Below are 19595 nucleotides of genomic sequence, written 5' to 3'. Positions count from 1 at the left end.
CTACATCTATGTGGCAAAGTCCAGTTGTAATGGTCAAAAAGAAAAATGGGCAAATGCGGTTTGCTGTAGATTATAGAAAACTTAACGCAGTTACAGAACAAATGTCCTTTCCATTACCTCGTTTAGATGATGTTTATGATTCAATTGGTGACACCAAAGCTTCAATCTTTTCTACACTTGACCTAGCATCCGGTTTTTGGCAGATACCTATGGATCCAGATACAGCACATAAATCAGCATTTGTAACACCTTCAGGTGCTTTTCAGTGGAAACGTATGCCATTTGGCCTTGTCAATGCCCCAGCTAGCTTTCAGTCACTTATGACAAAAGTTTTGAGAGATCTTAACTGGAAAATGTGCTTAGTATATGTTGATGATATTCTTGTGTTCTCTCGCACTTTTGAAGATCATCTTCATCATTTACAGGAAGTGTTTGATCGGCTTAAATTAGCTGGTCTTACCTTATAACCAGCCAAGTGGTTTTTTTGCACAGTCTTCTGTCTATTATCTTGGCCATGTGTTGTCCAAAGACGGTGTTCAAGTTGACACAAGCAAAAAACAGATGCTGTTCGCAACTTTCCTGTACAACTAATCAAAACAGCTCAGATCATTTCTCGGTCTATGTAACTATTATCGAAAGTTTGTTCAAGGTTACAGTAAGATTACAACTCCTTTAACAGCACTTACAGGTAAGGATGTCAAATTTGAATGGTCATCTGAATGTCAGACGGCATTTCAGACTCTGAAAGAGGCTCTTACTTCACCACCTGTCTTAGCATATGCTGACCACAGCAAACCTTTCATACTAACGACAGACGCTTCCGGCGAAGCCATTAGCTATGTTCTAAGTCAAATGGAAGAACATAAAAGAGAACACCCTATTACTTATGGTGGGAGATCTCTTAACCAACATGAACGTAAGTACCATGTCTCAGAATGTGAAGGTTTAGCTATAATTGAAGGGATCAAAACCTATCATGTCTACTTGTCAGGAAAGAAATTTAAGATCTATACTGATCATAGTGCACTTAAGTGGCTAAAAGAAATTAAACCAGAGTCTACGGGAAGACTGGCAAGATGGGCAATACTACTACAGTCTTATGATTATGAGATTTTATACAAAGCAGGTTCTAAGAATCAAGTTGCTGATTGTCTATCACGACGTGAGTATGAATGTCGTGAATCTTGTGATTTAGAGGACTCTCTACCTAGTGTAGATATAAGTAGTGTTGATAAAACCCAACAATACTATCAAGTGTCATTTGTATACAAAGATACAGACTCACCATTCACTTGTAATGAAATTACAGTAGAAAAAGATCTCATTCCAACAGATTCTATCTCTACCCTTCAGTCTGATTGTTCTGATTTCAGTGCTATCTATTCTTATCTGTCTTCAGAAACTCTTCCTGATGACAAAGCTACCGCTACCAAAATATTACATCTTTCATCTCAGTGTGTTTTGCTTGATGATGTACTCTATCACATGTATACCTCTCGTGGTCAGGGACCAAAGAGATACATGCGTCAACTCGCAGTACCAAGATGTCTTAGAGAAGATGTTCTTAAGTCCTATCACGACTCTCTAGCAGGCGGTTGTCACTTAGGTCTTGATCGCACTTATCATGCTATTCAGTGCAAGTACTATTGGCCAAAAATGTTTCAAAATGTGTCTGATTATATCAAATCATGTGATACTTGTCAGAGAATCAAGAAACCAACTCATTTGAGACACGCCCCTCTTAACCCTTTGCCTGTCAGTGATACCTTTCAGAGACTTGACATGGATATTTTGGGACCAATTACTACTACAAAAGAAGGTTATAAGTATATACTTCTTGTTGTTGACTCGTTCAGTAAGTGGCCTGAAGCGTTTCCTCTCAAAACACAAGACTCAAAGGAAATTGCAAAGATTCTATATTCTGAAATCTTTAGCAGATATGGTGCCCCAAAGGTAATAGTTAGTGATAGAGGTCAGAACTTTTTAAGTAAACTTGTCACAGCAGTATGTGAAATATTCCAGGTAACACGTCACTTTACAAGTTCATACCATCCTCAAACAAATGCTACATGTGAGAGGATAAACAGTACCCTTGCACAATGTTTAAGAGCCTATGTAAGTGACAATCAACTGTAGTGATTCGGGCCTAATTTGACAGGGGTGTTTTCACCAGAGACACCTCGCCTGTCGCGTGAGCCCGTGTCGGGTAGATCTCAACCTCGCATTCTGTCGGAACGCGCGCTCCATGTAGGCTAGCATGCATGTGTAGACGTTATCTCCAGGCTTTCAGTCGGAGACAGTTTCCTCTACTTAGTAAAGTAGTGACAGTTTCTCAGTATCCCTGACATTTTGGAAGGGTACTGTGCCAGATACGTATTTGGATCCTGTATTAGCAAGACTCTCACTATATCACTGCCCATTTGCCGGTGGTATGGTGATAGACTTCCATTAAGTTGAACCACGTGTAGACAACAGCACAAGGTAACTGGTAACTTAACATTGATGTTACAGACCAAGCTTTACTTTACAACAAAACTGGCCAGATCTTCTACCTGGTGTACTTATATCTCTTCGTATGAGCCCCTCTACTCAGTCATCTGAATTCTCCCCATATCATTTAATATTTGGAAAAGAGATGAATCTACCATTTGACACTTCTCTGGTACCAAAAGATGGTCTCAGCAAAGATGCAAAAACACATGTTACACAGTTGATGTCACATCTAAGTATGTCAAACAGTTAGCAACAGACAACATTAAAGCAGCACAAGCAAAGCAAAAAGAAAGGCATGACAAAACTGCCTCAGTGCCAAACTTTCAGCTTCGTGATCTGGTATTACTTCATACTACCAGAGTTCCTCAAGGATTATCACCGAAACTCCACAATCCGTTGGATGGTCCTTATTACATCACAGATTTAGGACCAAATCATACTTACAAATTGAGGCATTGCACAACTCACAAAGAACTAAAATCACTCATTAATGCCTCTAGGTTGAAGTTATATACAAGTGATAACTTCAAACCAAAGTTTGATCAACAAGTTTTTGATCGTCCTGCACAGCACATTCTTCCGAACACTGGAACAGCAAATGTGGATCAAACAAATGATCCTGTGCAGAGCACTAGTACACAATCTAGTACACAGTTACTAAGTCAAGGACCACGTGGTCGTTCTAGAAGTCAAGCTAGTAAAGAGGCTGGAGACAGAGCTCCAGAGCTTACAAACAAGGAAGCCACAGATCTTCCTGATACGTCACAGGAGAATGATACCGACATTGCTCCTTCCCAGGGTACCCTACCAAACAATGGTAATAGTCAAGAATTGTCACAGGACAAATATGACGTCGATAAGTTACTTGCATGCAAAACTTGAAATGGTGAAAAGTACTACAAAGTAAAATAGACTGGTTATTCAGTTAGAACTTGGGAACCAGTTGAAAACATACCACCAGAATTAGTACGTTTGTTTCATATTAAACGCACACAAACGGGAAAAGCCAGAAAAAGAGGCAAACAGTCACACTTGACTTGTTTTTCAAAATAAACGTACCATATAGAGAACATTCATAAAAATCTATAGAATCTATGGCCACTTTCTTTTTTATCTCCCTACGAACTTTGTTGAGTATATGTTAAGATTTTAGCATAACTGCTAATATAGTGCTTAAAGGTAATGCGCATGCCTTATACCGACATATACGATACTAATCTATGTTTCCCCTCTTTTATATTCTGTAGGTTTCTATGGTCCGTCCCTCGTTTGGAGTTTACTTTTGATGGTTCTCGTTTGGCTTCCCATTGTTGTTGCTACACAGCCACCCGTTCAACGTTTGAACTACGGAATTTTATTCGAACCCAATTCCAAGTTACATTTTGGTCAGGAGTTCTGGTCACACACCTTCGAAATACCGTTGCCATCGTCCATGTATTTACCTGAACTGAACCCATGCAGACGAAGAAGATGTGAGTCTTTGTACTCTGTTGTGAAAACAATTAACAATCTAAGAGCAAATGTATGTCCAATGTCAATGTAACCATTGCAGAGATTCATAGATTGATTCCACACTCTTATTTTCCTAACTCACTCTCATTCAACTCAAGGCGAAAACGAGGTCTGTTTGATTTTATTGGTCAGATATCGAAGTCATTATTTGGAACAGCTACAACAAATGATTTACAAAATCTTCAACGTCATATACAAGCTTTGAATAATAATAATGTAAAGCTCGCTAAAGCTATGGCTAAAGAAGCTCATCAGCTCACATCATTCATGACAACTGTCAATGAAAGGTTTGATAATGTTATTGACGCAGTCAAAACCAATCATGATCAATCAATTACCTTAGCTAACCAATTCGCTTCTTCACTTGATGGAATTGAACATTCATTTGTCCTTTTGGAAAACATGATGCTTACTCAAATCAACGCTACAACGGTCCTTAACAAACATTTGGAACATACAAAACTAGCTATTCATGATCTAGTGAAAGGTAGATTATCTCCCTTTCTTCTGTCACCAAAAGATATCTCACACACTCTCAGGCAAGTTCAGAATATATTGTCAAGAAAATATCCAGGATTTAACATAATTCATAAGGATCCTCTCTATTACTATTCTTCTGCTGACTTTCTCTTTGCCCGTCATCACTCTTCACTCTATGTTCTCCTTAAATTTCCTATTTCACCTTTTGTCAAACCCTTATCACGTACTCTACAAAAGTGTACTCTGTTCCAGTTCCTATCAACTCTACTTCAAATCATGCTACCCAGTTACTTGATCTTCCTGATTACTTTTTACATACTCATGATAATCAACATTTTGCTTCTCTATCTCATTCTCAACTTATGGAATGTAAAGGTAATGACGTTCGGTTTTGCCCCTTTCATATGGCATTGTCATCTGTTGCTAAAGCTTCTTGTTTATCAGCAATATTCTACAATCAAAAACACCTGGTACATGTACAACAAACATGTGATTTTAGGTTTCTACCTCATGTTCTTACTCCTAAGATACAGGAAGTTTCTCCATCATCATTGCTAATATACCAAACATCAATGATTGCTTTAGATTGCCCCTCAGGTCAGAAAATAGTTAAAGGTTGTTCTTTCTGTGTTGCCCAGATTCCATGTAGGTGTACTGTGACATCTGATAATTTGTTTATTCCATCTCGGTTAAGTTCATGTCATAACATTAGCAAAGATATGTCTGTTATTCATCCTGTTAATCTTGCTATTTTACAAGAGTTCTTCCCATCTTCCAGGCATTCAGCTATTCTCGGTGACACCACATATTCAGAATCTGTTTCAATCAAAATTCCTACTTTGAAAATCTATAACCATTCTTTTACAAAATATTTGGCAAATGACCAAAAGTACCATTTAAGTCTGAAGAAAATAGCTGATAAAACTAAAAAAGGTGAAACTGTGTTTAGTTCCTTGTCAGAATCAATGCTAGATGGACAAATTCCCTTTTCAATAAGTACTTGGCCTGACACTAGTGGAGTTATCGCCCTTATTGGAACTGTCACATCAATTCTTGCTATTGTTCTTATCTTTTGTCTTTACTCAAAGGTTCGGAAATTATCTACTATGTTATTAATGGTACAAAAGACAAGTGCACTCACTGTACCTCCTAAAATTCCAAGTTTTCATTTTCCTGCTGTACCTCAGTTAACCACTCAAACCCCAATCAGTGAGCATGTCTACAATACACTTATGTCACCTTGGCCTTATGTCACACTTTCTATCTTAACCACACTCTTTATCTTATTCAGTGTATACTATATCTGGAAGAAACTAACCAAATCACACAAAACCACTGTTCTAATTGAACTAACTACTAGTAGTGAATGTGAATTGGTCACTATAGCAAATCTTTCACTTTGTCCTGAAAACTGGACATTTTCACCACCACAAGACATTTCTAATGTTACAATTACTGGAGTTTGTTTACCTATATGCTTTCTAAAAGCTGGGACGGCTTTACAATCATGAACAACTATACTATTAAGCATGTAGTTCCATCTTCTAACATTTCCCTGTCACCTTTCAAAGCTAGACGCCTTAGACACATCCTTAACCAACCTTACACAGCATACTTGTTAGTGGCTCATCATGGATATTATTGCCTTATACATTAGATTTATATGACAACTTATGACTTCATAAGTGCATTTATATACTTAAATGGGACAACAGTTCAGTTGACAGAACTTTCCAGTACTTAAAATGTTGTATTGTAAACATTCATGTGAAGGTACATCCATGTTTGTTGTATATACATTTTTTTTATATTGAGCTCAATTGTACAAATGCATATAGATTTCAATTTTTTTTCTTGTATTTTGACTGATAAATGGTTTCAAAAACCATATACAAATGTGTCATGTTACCAATAGCATACCAGTCTATTGAAAGAACTGTAACATTTTGTTCATGTGTTAGTAATTTGAATTATATTTTTTTGTATTTTCCAAATTGATATGCATATAATCTATACATGTATTTTTGTGACATTGTAAACCTATGAATATTTTCATTGTACATACTTTTTTTCTGAATTATTGTGTATAAAATGTATCACATAATACAATATGTATAATCTTCGGGACGAAGATTTCTTGAACCAGGAGGGATATTTCATAAGAGAAATTTGAGTTTTATTTTATTTTTAAAATTTGAATTTGAATCTTCATTTCCCTATTTATATTAGGAAACAATTTGGTCAAATTTAACTATTCTAGTTTTCGTCTTTATATTGCAGTATTTTGTAAATAGGTTATTGAGAAAACTTTTTTATGAATTACATTCCTTAGAAAGACGGTCCTTTGAATTCTACCTTCCTGTTGTAATATTTGAGTAAAAGATATCAGCTGATTAGACAGACGCTGTGAATTTTTCTATCAAACAAGATTAATGAACAAACATTGCTTTGTACATAAATTTCGTATTTCCGTTCTGAGAGATTTATTATTTACCTATACTCTTTAAAGGTTTACCTCCGGCTACCCAGTGACACCAGCCTTTGTATTCAAGTTAATTTTTATGTCCTAATGTCATTAAGTATATAATACCCTTCACGTAAGGTTACCTAGGGATTACCTGCATATAGATCACTTCAGGGTCCGAACCCACGCGTAGTTCTGCGCATGCCTCTACACTCCTTAGGGCTACCTTATTTACATATCTAAAGGAAATCTCCAAAATGACCAATCAAATCATGTAATTAACTCTCACCTTGGAGCAGCGATATTTAACTTTCCGAAAAAATCGCCCAGGTCCTCACTTTCGGACTGGACGAATAAAGAGAAACATCTATTTGAAAAGCTGTCTCCATTATATTTTACAGGTGAGAAAATGTTTTATTTTACAATCTTAATTGTATATATGATTTTGTATTGTAATTGTTCTATGTTTTCTTATGAACTATTCTATATTGTTATTCTAAAATGATTGTTCTCATATAGAATTTTTCTAGCATTACATGTATTTGCATTACACATTATTTAATTATTATTTTTATTAAAGAGAAATGAATGGTAACATTTTAATAACTCTTCAACAGTTCTAATTTGTTATCCTTAAATTATTGATCAAGTATTGTTTTTCCTAGCACTTTGAATGTATTTCATTGCTTTTTCATTGCAAATTATCATTTTTGTTATTTTGTTAAAACCAAAATATGATAGCATTTGAATCACTTATATTCCTTTTTTTGGTAACCATTTCACTTTATTAATCATTCTAAACATTTACTGAAAACACCTATAAGTGAATCTAACCAGATCTATCAATCTGTTAATTGCCTTGTTACTTTATATTTTAGTGAATTACCTCCCTTGTATTTATTGAGTGTTACTTAAAATCTTCTTACGGAGTTACCTCCCTTGTTTTGATCAAATTATACAATTTGTCATGTAGAGTTATCCCCCTTGTTAACTTGTCAACTTCCCTTTATGTGAATGCTGAGATTAGAAAGAACTGATTGAAAAGTTTATTTTTATGATTATCAATAATGTAATCGATTGGTTACGATGTAAAGTTAAGAAGGTAATTGTTGATAGAATAATCATCGAATGCGATTTTGAGTAGACTATGTTTCACAGATTTCAAATACATGTAGATTTATTTTATAATAATGTGTTGTGACACAGCAGTATATTTATATTGTGTCTGAACATTTGTTCTGTTCTATTTTTAAATACAATCTTTGTATTTTCATTGTGTAGGATGACCAGTTATTGTTTATGTTTTGAATGTAGACTATTAGGAATATTTACAAACAATGTTTCTAAACAGTATTGTACATCTAGTAATATAATTATATTTCAAACTTCTAAATTATAAAGTAATTATGACTTGTTTGGGTTAATCTGACTTATACCTTATTTACATTTTAATTATCAGTTATGAAGTTATAAAAGTGTTCAATAATTTCTTATCAAACTTGTAATCATAATCTTCAGCAGCCTTCATCCTAAACTTCTCATGCCAAGCTATATACTAATTAATTTTCCCCATGTACATTATTATTCTCTGGTTGTATCTTAGTCTCTGGTCTCATATAACAATATAGGTTTACGTTATAGATTGTTGTTCGTAACTTTTACTGTATAACTACAGATTGTCATTATTATCTTTATAACTTTTGTGATTTTGTTTATTAACTTTCGGACTGGACGAATAAAGAGAAACATCTATTTGAAAAGCTGTCTCCATTATATTTTACAGAAAAACCAACAAAAACTTTATAAAAATATTGTAAGATATTTAATATCATATTTGATACGGGCTTCATTCCAAGCTCATGGAAAATAGGGGTTAAAAAACCTATATATAAGCGTAAAGGGGATCCTAACAATTTAGATAATTATAGAGCAATAAGTCTCGTTTCTTGTCTCGGTAAAGTTTTTACATCCATATTAAATTGTAGACTAAAAAAATGGCTGATGAAATAAACTTGATAACTTCTGCCAAGGCAGGATTCAGGAAAAACCATTCTACAACTGATAATATTTTTATTCTACATGTTCTAACTTCTATCTATTTCTCACTTGGTAAAAAAACTGTTCTGTTCGTTTGTTGATTTTAGAAAAGTTTTTGATTCAGTTTGGAGACTCGGTTTATGGCAAAAAGCTCAAAGAAGCAATATAACAGGGAAAATGTTTAAAGCAATTATTAATCTATATGAAAATACAAAATCCTGTGTCAAAAATCGAAATGATGTATCTGATATGTTTACTTGCAACGTCGGTGTAAAGCAAGGAGAAAATTTGTCACCCTTCTTATTTGCTATTTTTCTTAATGACATTGAAACTTTTTTTGAAGAGCATGGTGTCAACTGTTTGAAGAATGTAAAAGATTTAGGTAATACTATTGGAATGTATATTAAACTATTTGTAATTCTTTATGCAGATGATACAGTTATAATGGCTGAATCAGCTAACGATCTACAGTCAGCCTTAAATAAATTTGAAATTTATTGTGAAAATTGGAAACTTGAAGTAAACACAAAATAAGACAAAAATTGTTATTTTTTCAAAGAGGAAGTCTCGAACTCGTCCTCATTTCACATTATTTAACAAAGAGATTGAGATTGTAGATTCGTTTTCTTATCTAGGAATATTGATGAATTACAATGGGAGTTTTCATAAAACGAAATTGAAACTGTTGGAACAGTCAAGAAAAGCTATGTTTGCTGTTTACAAGAAAATAAGAAACATCCCTCTTCCTATTGATCTCCAGTTAAAAGTATAAGATTCCCTTGTTTTACCAATATTGATGTACTCAGTAGAAGTATGGGGTCACGAAAATATTACAGCTATAGAAAATCTTCATTTACAGTTTTGTAAACATATACTCGGCGTTAGGAAAAGTACGTGTAATTACATGGTATATGGTGAATTAGGGAGATTCCCTCACTATATAGAGGTTAAAAACAGAATTATTATGTTCTGGCACAAATTGATTATCTTTCAAGTAATATATATAAGTTGATGTTAAACTTGCAAACAAATAATATCATGGAATTCAAATGGATGCATAATGTTAAAAATATTTTTGAAGAAACTGGTTTGAATTATATATGGGACTTCCAGAATGTATGTACATATAATAGAGAATATTTAAAATCTATCGTAAAACAAAGATTACAAGATCAATTTGTACAAAAATGGTTTAATGATATAGAGAATTCATCAAGAGGTCGTACTTATTCTATTTTTAAAAGTAATTTTGAATTTGAAAAGTATCTTGTGAAACTAAAGCCAATAGATAGACAAATCATCATAAAATTCAGAACCTCGAACAATGGACTGGGACCCCTGAAGTAAATAGAACTTGTAATCTATGTTTTACGGAAACGAATATCATTAGTTGTTTCAATGCAGTAATGAAATGGTGAAACGTTTACGAGAAATGTATATACCAAGTTACTATTATAGAAACCATAGTGTTATCAAAATGAAAGGCCTGTTTACTATATGTAACATTACTGTTCTGACAAATATATGTAAGTTTTTGAAAAAATTTGTAAAACTTTTGATTGAGCATGTACATCACTAATACATATTGTAATGCACTGTCGCGCTATGGGCCCAATATACTTGTACAGTTGGTAGTAGACTAAAGGTTACACCCTTGTGCACACGGAGTGCACGAGGTTTAGACTACAGGTAGACACGGAGTGCACGAGGTTTAGACTACAGGTAGACACGGAGTGCACGAGGTTTAGACTACAGGTAGACACGGAGTGCACAAGATTTAGACTACAGGTAGACACGGAGTGCACTACGTGTGAACACGGTGTCCACTACAGGTGGACATCGTGTCCAGGTACATTGAGACCTAGGCAGACAAGGTGATGTGTTACAGTTAGGGATCGGGGAAGAATAAGTTCTTCAATTTGAAATAATACATAATTATAATTTTTAAGTGTTATTTTTTTTAATTACAACATCTACAATTTAATGTACAGTATACATAACTATATAATACAATATTTTTTTAGTATACACGAATAAAACCTTTTCGCTGCAAAAGTAATAAAGATTAATTTATATTCATTAAGTATATGTCTATTTAATTTTATATCAGTAGTTTCCATTTCATATCTTAAATTGTCTATATTACGTTCTCAAAAGTAAATGTTTTATGGGTAAATTGCATTAAATATATATATATATATCATTTACATGAAATAGTAAATACAAGCATTTTCACAAGTCAAAAACAACTTTAAATTGCAGCAAAAACTAGCCCTTATGTGCTTTTGAGACACTTTTTTTATGATAAGCTATCAGTAATACAATCATATACCGGGTAATACATACATAGCTTTTAAATGAAAAGATTTGGTGCCTATCAATCAGTTGTCTAGCGATACCCTTGTAGATTGTCTTTCATTAAAATATATACACTTTTATAATATTTTTCTTGCTATTTTAAGTTCTAAAAGTATTGTACGTAAAAATAGCTTAATTACATATTCTTTATTAAAAATTGAACATCTTTAAAAGATCATGCAGAATTAAATCCACTTCAAACTATATGACGTCCTCCACTAATTGGTGACTAGTCTACCTACAAGTACCCAATTCAGCTTGTTATGATTCTTAATTACCGGTACACACAATATGTTTATGATCCCAACCCCGCAAGTTATCTTGACCGTATATTGCGTCATGGTCCAATAATTATAACTTGTCAAGCATACAGGTAAGCCACAGTATCCAGCTATACAGGTGCCTCAAGGTGACCATCGATAGATGGCCAGAGGGCAGAATCGTTGCCTTCTGTGTTTGCACGGCTTTATGAGAATGGGGGCAGTATCTTTATATAATATGTGATTTTAGAATTGTTTCTATGGAAGTTTGTTAAGACAAACAAATATACTTTACCGTTTAAAAATCATATAGGTTCATGAGTTTGAAACACATAAGTACCATTCTTATTAGATACATGTACATGCTTGTTGTAGAGCCTGGGTAAACATGAAACATGTACACGTTTCCCGAGTGTGGTGGTGGGGGGGGGGGGGGGGGGGGGGGGGGATTGGGATGAGGTAAAAACTGGCTGCCAAAACATATAGTAAGTTGTGCTGAATACACCTCAATTATTATTGTCACAATTATTGTCATGACAGGCAGCCGTGAAGTGGAGCTGACGGTAGCTGTACAATGCGTAAATCAAGCATGTCTGTCACAACCTTGAATTAGGTAGATGGGGATTGGGATGAGGTAAAAAACTGGCTGCCAAAACATATAGTAAGTTGTGCTGAATACACCTCAATTATTATTGTCACAATTATTGTCATGACAGGCAGCCGTGAAGTGGAGCTGACGGTAGCTGTACAATGCGTAAATCAAGCATGTCTGTCACAACCTTGAATTTACCAATAACACATGTATATATTATAATCAATTAGGGATTTGGAATGAGGCAAAAACTAGCTGCCAAAACATATAGTAAGTGATGCTGAATTCACCTCAATTATTGTCATGACAGGCAGCCGTGAAGTGGAGCTGACGGGAGCTGTACAATATGCGTAAATCAAGCATGTCTGTCACAACCTTGAATTTACCAATAATGTATACATGTATATATTATAATCAAAATTAATTTAGATTAGGTACTTATTCAACATTGTAATATGGTATTTTATATACATAGTCATGATAATCAGGTTTCTGATATATGTAAAAAGCCAGTGTAAAAAATTAAATTAATGAAAAGATATCGGATGAAATATGATATTCCAATAATCTTGAAATAAATGTTTTAGTTAATTATACACTTGGTATTTAGATTATTTTTTTATTTTAATATATAAAGCTTCATTATCAAATAAATTAAAATGCACTACCAGTTAAAACACATATCCCTATTGACTAGCATTGTTGTATAACTGTACGTATTTGTGTGATGAGTACAATGTATGTATGTAAAGAGGCTGCCACCTAGGTACAGCATGCTATAAATGGACCCCCTGGGGTTGGGATTAAGTACTACATACATGTATATACAGGTGTTGTTAATATGTGATACACTTGACTGAACATATTGAAGGGTGCCCAAAGAAGGCCCCAGGCCCCTGACCCCATTATGACCAATGTTAGGTAATTTAGATTATCATACCTGTGTGGTTGATGGAACAGTATGAAGTCCAAGTGACCATGGCAACTGCAGTCCTAGCCTAGGGGTCTACCTTTCGAGCAGGCAAATTTTAAGTGTACAATATAATACATGTATGGATCATACATTGTTATCACGTAACTCACGCGGGTTTGTAAAAGAAGGTCAGAATAGGATATTGTCAAATTATCAAGGTTTCTAGAATTAAAATAATTGTGACAAACTCAGTATTTAATAAACAACTTTGAATCTACATTTTAAATGGGTAGAAGTTGGATTTATTTTGATTCTATCTGTTTGATTTGTTAACAGGCATGTGACCTACATTTTAGCGATCGGTCCTTTGAACAGTGTTGATGCTCACGGGCAGCCACATGCCCGATACTAAATTTTTGCTTTCTTAAGCCAGTGCTTACAGGTTCCTCAATCGGTTGACACAATAAAATGTAGTTTCTAATGCCGATTTTTAACGTCAATGGACGATTTCTCATTTTTCCAATGCTTTGCAACGAACCAGGTTCCATGTAGCAAATGTATACGTATTATACATATGACAGGATTAAAACTATTTCGCGCACCTTGCCAGATAGAAAACTATATTCCATACATACATAGTTAAACATTTTATGAAGAATTTAATTTGTTTATATTTATATGTCCTTGCTTTTATTATGCCCATCAATATATTCTTTTTAATCAAAATATTTTGCCGATCAAAATATCTCTTTGGCGACGATTTGCTTACACTGAAAATCTTACTTCACGCAAGGTTCATCACTTTATGCATTCGAAAAAGAATTTCATCTTTAAACTACATATAACTAGCTAAGAAAAATATTTTTTTCCTGGGAAAATGCGGACTTGAACTATCCATTGATGAGACATAACCAGAACGTGGTTTACCGTACGCAGTTAATTTGCTTTTATAACTTCTAATAAACGTCCTTATTTATAAATTAAATTGTATGATAATATATATTGATACATTTTACTTTATATGTATCTATTCAAATAAACATTACAGTACGAATGATTTCCAGTAATTAACGGCAATTTTTATGTTGCAATAAATATTATGTTTCTGATCGCAATAAATATTTCTATCTGTCAAAGTCCATATAGACTGCAGAATAAATACATGTGTTCTCATATCTCTGTGGATTATCATCTAGTCTGTCTGTGGTCTTGATGTAGTGGACATTTTACCTGGACACGATGTCCACCTGTAGTGGACACCGTGTTCACACGTAGTGCACTCCGTGTCTACCTGTAGTCTAAATCTTGTGCACTCCATGTCTACCTGTAGTCTAAACCTCGTGCACTCCGTGTCTACCTGTAGTCTAAACCTCGTGCACTCCGTGTCTACCTGTAGTCTAAACCTCGTGCACTCCGTGTCCACTCGTAGTTCACACCGTGTGCACAATGTGTAACCTTTAGTCTACTACCAACTGTATGTTTATATTATGTATAGTACCTCCTTTACATACTTGTATGTCTGAGAGTGAAATAAAATCTGAACCGTAGTTCACACCGTGTGCACAATGTGTAACCTTTGTCTATTATCAACTGTACGTAGCGAGTACTGGCCATGGGGAGCCAGGCACCTTTGACTGGAGTCCTTCTAAAGACCTGAATGGACCTGAACGGGACCTGAAGGAGGACCTGTTTGTGCCGGAGGCTCTTTACATTATCCGTATCCCTCGTCCTTATTTCAGTCGCTATTTATAATTTTAGCAAATATTACAGATAAAATAGTTTAATTCTCTGTTAAAGCTTACCTTCCACAACCATTTGTTTTGTTTTCAGCATGCCGCCTCATCCGTCAGCATCACGCGGATGTTCTACGGGATCGCGGGAAATCTAACGTCACAAAGCTATAAATATAAAGCCTCGCTGATTGGCTAAACGGACTATGACGTTATTTAAGGAATGATTTTTTATTTTTTGTTGTTTACTGGTGTGTAAAACTGCATTTTTTGTACAGATATTTTAAATGACGCGCGTCCATATGCGGAGCTTGCACCAGAATTCCAACCCGTCTACTGGGGGTGCTAGTGAGTTCAGGGGTAATATGACTGAAGGCAAGGCATTAAAGTCTACCTCCACATATGAATGAAAAAATCACGGCTGTCAGTGTGTAGGATTGCATTTTTTACGGTGGCTGATTTGTGCCATTTCGTCTTTTCGTCTTTTCGCCCCGAAAAGTTTTTTCGCCCGAAAAGACGAAATTGTTTAACAACTTTAAATTTCGTCTTTTCGTCTTTTCGCCCCGAAAAGTCGTCTTTTCCCCGATAAGACGAAATTTAACAACTTTAAATTTCGTCTTTTCGCCGCGAAAAGACGAAATGTCAAACACGAAAAGACGAAAGTGATACACGCTAATTAGTGACTTTGATTCTCGTCTTTTTCGCCTTCAAAATTCTCGTCTTTTCGTCTTTTTCGCCCCGAAAAGACGAAATTTAACAAACCTTAATTTTCGTCTTTTCGTCTTTTCGCCCCGAAAAGACGAAAATTAACAAACCTTAACGTCTTTTCGTCTTTTCGCCCCGAAAAGACGAAAATTAAAATTTTCGTCTTTTCGTCTTTTCGCCCCGAAAAGACGAAAATTAACAAACCTTAATTTTCGTCTTTTCGTCTTTTCGCCTTCCGGTCTGGTGTGGAAGTCAATTTGAAATCTTTTTATCTTAATACAGGCGCGGATCCAAGGGGGGGCGGACCCGGCGTACGCCCCCCCTAAAATAGGAGAGAGAAAAAAAAGAAAAAGGAAAAAGAAGGGAAAAAGAAAGAGGGAAAGGAAGGAAAAGAAGGAAGAAAGAAAAAAAAGAGGGAAAAAAAAGGGAAAAAAATTAAGGAATTAGATAAAGAGTGAGAATTAGACAGAAAGCTCCATTTCCTACCTTTACCGTTTGATGTTATCATTTTAAAATCTAAAGGTATTCGACTTTGTGGTACATTCATGCATGAACATACTTGTATCCAGGCGCAATGGAATAATTATAAATTTTTTTCGTGTAAGTTAAGGGTTTTATCTCCATCGCTTAAAAGGTACAATGTAAATCCTCTTCAAGTATTTACTTTTTCCAAAAAAAAAAAAAAAACCCCGATAAAATCCCAATATATTAGATAATTTATTGTCATTAATATTCAACATTGACAGGTTATATCTCGATATCCTTAGCAATAAAAGAATAGGGGCAGGGGTTGGGTGGAAAGAATTGTAGCTGGCCTATGAGTGTTCGCTAGTTGACTATAATCATTCCCTTCGTTTTCCAGGTTGTAAATGAGTTATATCACACATTTTTGAATCAGCATTAAAGTTCTGTATTAAATCCGACTATCAATTCACAAATGTGTTCGTACTTTCAAAACGCCAGTTACAAGATCACTACTGACGCCGAATGCTTCTAGAAGCCTTTATTTGTCCTAAGAAAATGTGTGTAAAGAAAAAAAGTGGAATGCGACAGAAAAATGAGAGCTTCTAGGGTCTGGGTGCACCCCATGGCCAGATGCCTTCCTTTTTTGTTTCAATAAAAAACATATCTTAACGATAATGTTATAAGATAGGCAAACGATGTTAAAAATTAATGCACATGACAAAAGGCTCCCTATTAGAAAACAGGATGATAGCAATGGCTCCTGGCACCTTATGGCCATAGACAAGACCACTAACCTTCTTTTCTTTCATTGTCCAATACACGAATTATGAAGATTTGTAAGTTAGGGAAAATAAATTATCTAATCTGACAGATAATTTATAAAAGTAAAAGCTTATATCGTTAAAAAAAGTTCACATACACTTTCATTAGTCCTATAAAAACTTCAATAGGCGGACCCTAGCTGCAATATTGTAGCTCAAAAGACTTTTAGACTGAAAATGGTGTCTTCCTTTAGAGCTTACAATTGTTCCCTATTACTTCAAAACCTTCAAAAAAGTATGAAAAACTGTGGCCCGAGTGATTTTCGGAGGCAGTGCTCCACTACGATACATAGGGACCAAATTCGTACCCGGCCTAAAGGCATAGTAGGCCGGGTAAGTATATTCGTTCTAGGCGGCCCCCCAGACCCCCATCCTTTTCTTTGCTTCGTGCCTCTATGAATAGATATTCAAGATTTTAGGCAGTGCAATTCTATAACTTTATATTTCAAAATATGACATTAGACGTCAAAAATAATAAACGAACATTTTTACATGGCTTCAATTATTTTTTGGAAAAAGTGTACATTTATTCGAGGGCTTCTGGGGGGCTTAGGCGGCCCCCAGACCCCCGCCCTTCTTCGCTTTTATTCTCCATATGAATATTAAGATTTTTGATATTGCAATTCTGTAAGTAAAAAAATTCAATCAAAACTTCAAATAAAAAATATGACACGAAAACCATAAATAAACATCCTTAAATGGCTTCAATTATTTTCTGGAAAATTGTGTTCATGAAATCCACTCAGAATGCAGGATTTGCACCATTTATTCGAGAGCTTCTGGGGCCTAGGCGCCCCCCAGACCCCTCGCCTGATTTGCTTCTGTCCCACGCCCCCCCTCTAACCTCAAAAACCTAAAATCCGCCCCTGTAATATGACTTAATTGTTCAATATAGAAGTTCATCAAAGTAGTTTATGATAACAATCGATTTATTAAATTGATAGTATTACAAAGTATCTTCATCAATAACTAAGATTAGAAGTTTTAAAACAGAAGTCAACGTGTTTGTTTACAGCAGTTACGTAGATTTCTCACACGTGGCATATGCCACGTGCCACTAACAGATTTATCATTCCGCAAATCCTTTAGCGTGATTGATACATTTTTTTTTTAAATTCATTAATATCTTATTTTTTTTGTGTTCTAATCGCCCTCTTTAGCAATCACGCTTATCAAAACATTGCCGTGTATATGTAAGGACCATAATGAACTTAAGATGCTAAACATAGCACTTACAGGAGTTGCCTCCCTCTACCCTACACAACTTGAAAAAAAAAGTTGTCGGCGGGTATTATTTGAAAGCGTTTGAACCACGGATAACTTGTTAACAAAATAATTTATGAAAGACAACTCGTGAAGACTTTGAGTTTAAAGGAAGGACTTGTACCAAAGCAATTGCTCAAATACAGTTAATTATAACAGTCAATCAGTAGGTACAATGTACTGTGTATTATTTGAAAAGACATTTTGACTACATACATGACATGGTCTTCATCATAATTGTACATTAGAAATTACATTATAATCTCCGTCGTATATGATAGATGACAAAGTATATCTGTAATTTGTATTTTTCGGGGCGAAAAGGCGAAAAGACGAAAAGACGAAAATTAAGGTTTGTTAATTTTTCGTCTTTTCGCCCCGAAAAGACGAAATTTAAGGTTTGTTAATTTTCGTCTTTTCGGGGCGAAAAGACGAAAAGACGAAAAGACGAGATTTTTGAAGGCGAAAAGACGAAAATTAAAGGCGCTAATTAGCGTGCTTCACTTTCGTCTTTTCGTGTTTGACTTTTTCGTCTTTTCGTCTTTTTCGCCGCGAAAAAGACGAAATTTAAATTTGTTAATTTTCGTCTTTTCGGGGCGAAAAGACGAAAAGACGAGAATTAAGATATTTAATTTTCGTCTTTTCGCCCCGAAAAGAAAGACGAAATGGCATAAATCAGCCACCGTAGTTTTTTCCTTGTATTTTCGTGTATGTGTTACCTTAGAAGTGCTTCGGGCACGAAGGGCTGCGCCCTTATTAAATCGTCTATCTAATACTCGACCTTTCTCTTTAGTTTACACTATTTGACTCTCTTCACCATCATCCTTAACAATGAGGGAGGAGAAATAGGTTCCCATGTACCCCTCTGGCATTTTTATGGAACATGTTTTTTTTTCATTTTATGCTTGTTGCCATTGACAAATAATGTCCCGTAGGGTCATATGTATATACCCGGCCTTCTATGTTTTTCCGGCCGACTGTAAGTTACACTACATGGTACTATATAGAGTATTTTTTACCGTTTTTTATCTAGACCTCTAAAACGTCTAAAATGGTTATAGGGCACTCTGGTGGGTCCAAGATTATATAATCTGTTACTAATTCTCGATCAGATCCCTGTGGTCCTGAGGTGATGTTACTTATACTTTTTCTTGCATTTTCACTATGTAATCTGTTACGTATTCGAATATTTTCAACCCTGGAACCATCTGAGAATTAGTTACAGTTTATATCATTCATGGACCCACCAGAGTGCCCATAGACCGTTTTAGGGGTATAGATAAAAAAAATCGGTAAAAATCATACTTTACATTTACTATACACGTAAAGGACACAAAACTTCTACCCAACCTAGCTTTAGCGGCTAAAAATCACATTTCTAGCACGTCTTCACAAAAACGGCTACTACCGTTGGAAAAAGCGATAGTTTCCCTCTCAAAATCATCCTCACACACCTATACAAAGTGCTCTCACCTTAAAAAAATAACACGCAAATATTCTCA

The 19595-nt window shown here is 35.0% G+C and overlaps 1 protein-coding gene across 1 annotated transcript; it reads left to right on the top strand.

The window, feature by feature from the left end:
• Window positions 1-8: 8 nt before the first annotated feature.
• On the top strand, window positions 9-7258 carry LOC138311821 (uncharacterized). The gene is given in 7 exon segments (XM_069253004.1): window positions 9-273; window positions 680-1855; window positions 2711-3310; window positions 3675-4007; window positions 4010-4705; window positions 4708-5957; window positions 5960-7258. Coding segments are annotated over 7 exon segments (4503 nt in total). The 3' UTR covers window positions 6143-7258.
• The last annotated feature ends 12337 nt before the right edge of the window (window positions 7259-19595 follow it).

Source organism: Argopecten irradians, unplaced genomic scaffold (genome assembly GCF_041381155.1).
Source record: "Argopecten irradians isolate NY unplaced genomic scaffold, Ai_NY scaffold_0130, whole genome shotgun sequence".
Lineage (NCBI taxonomy): Eukaryota > Metazoa > Mollusca > Bivalvia > Pectinida > Pectinidae > Argopecten > Argopecten irradians.
This window is presented reverse-complemented; position numbering and strand designations above follow the sequence as displayed.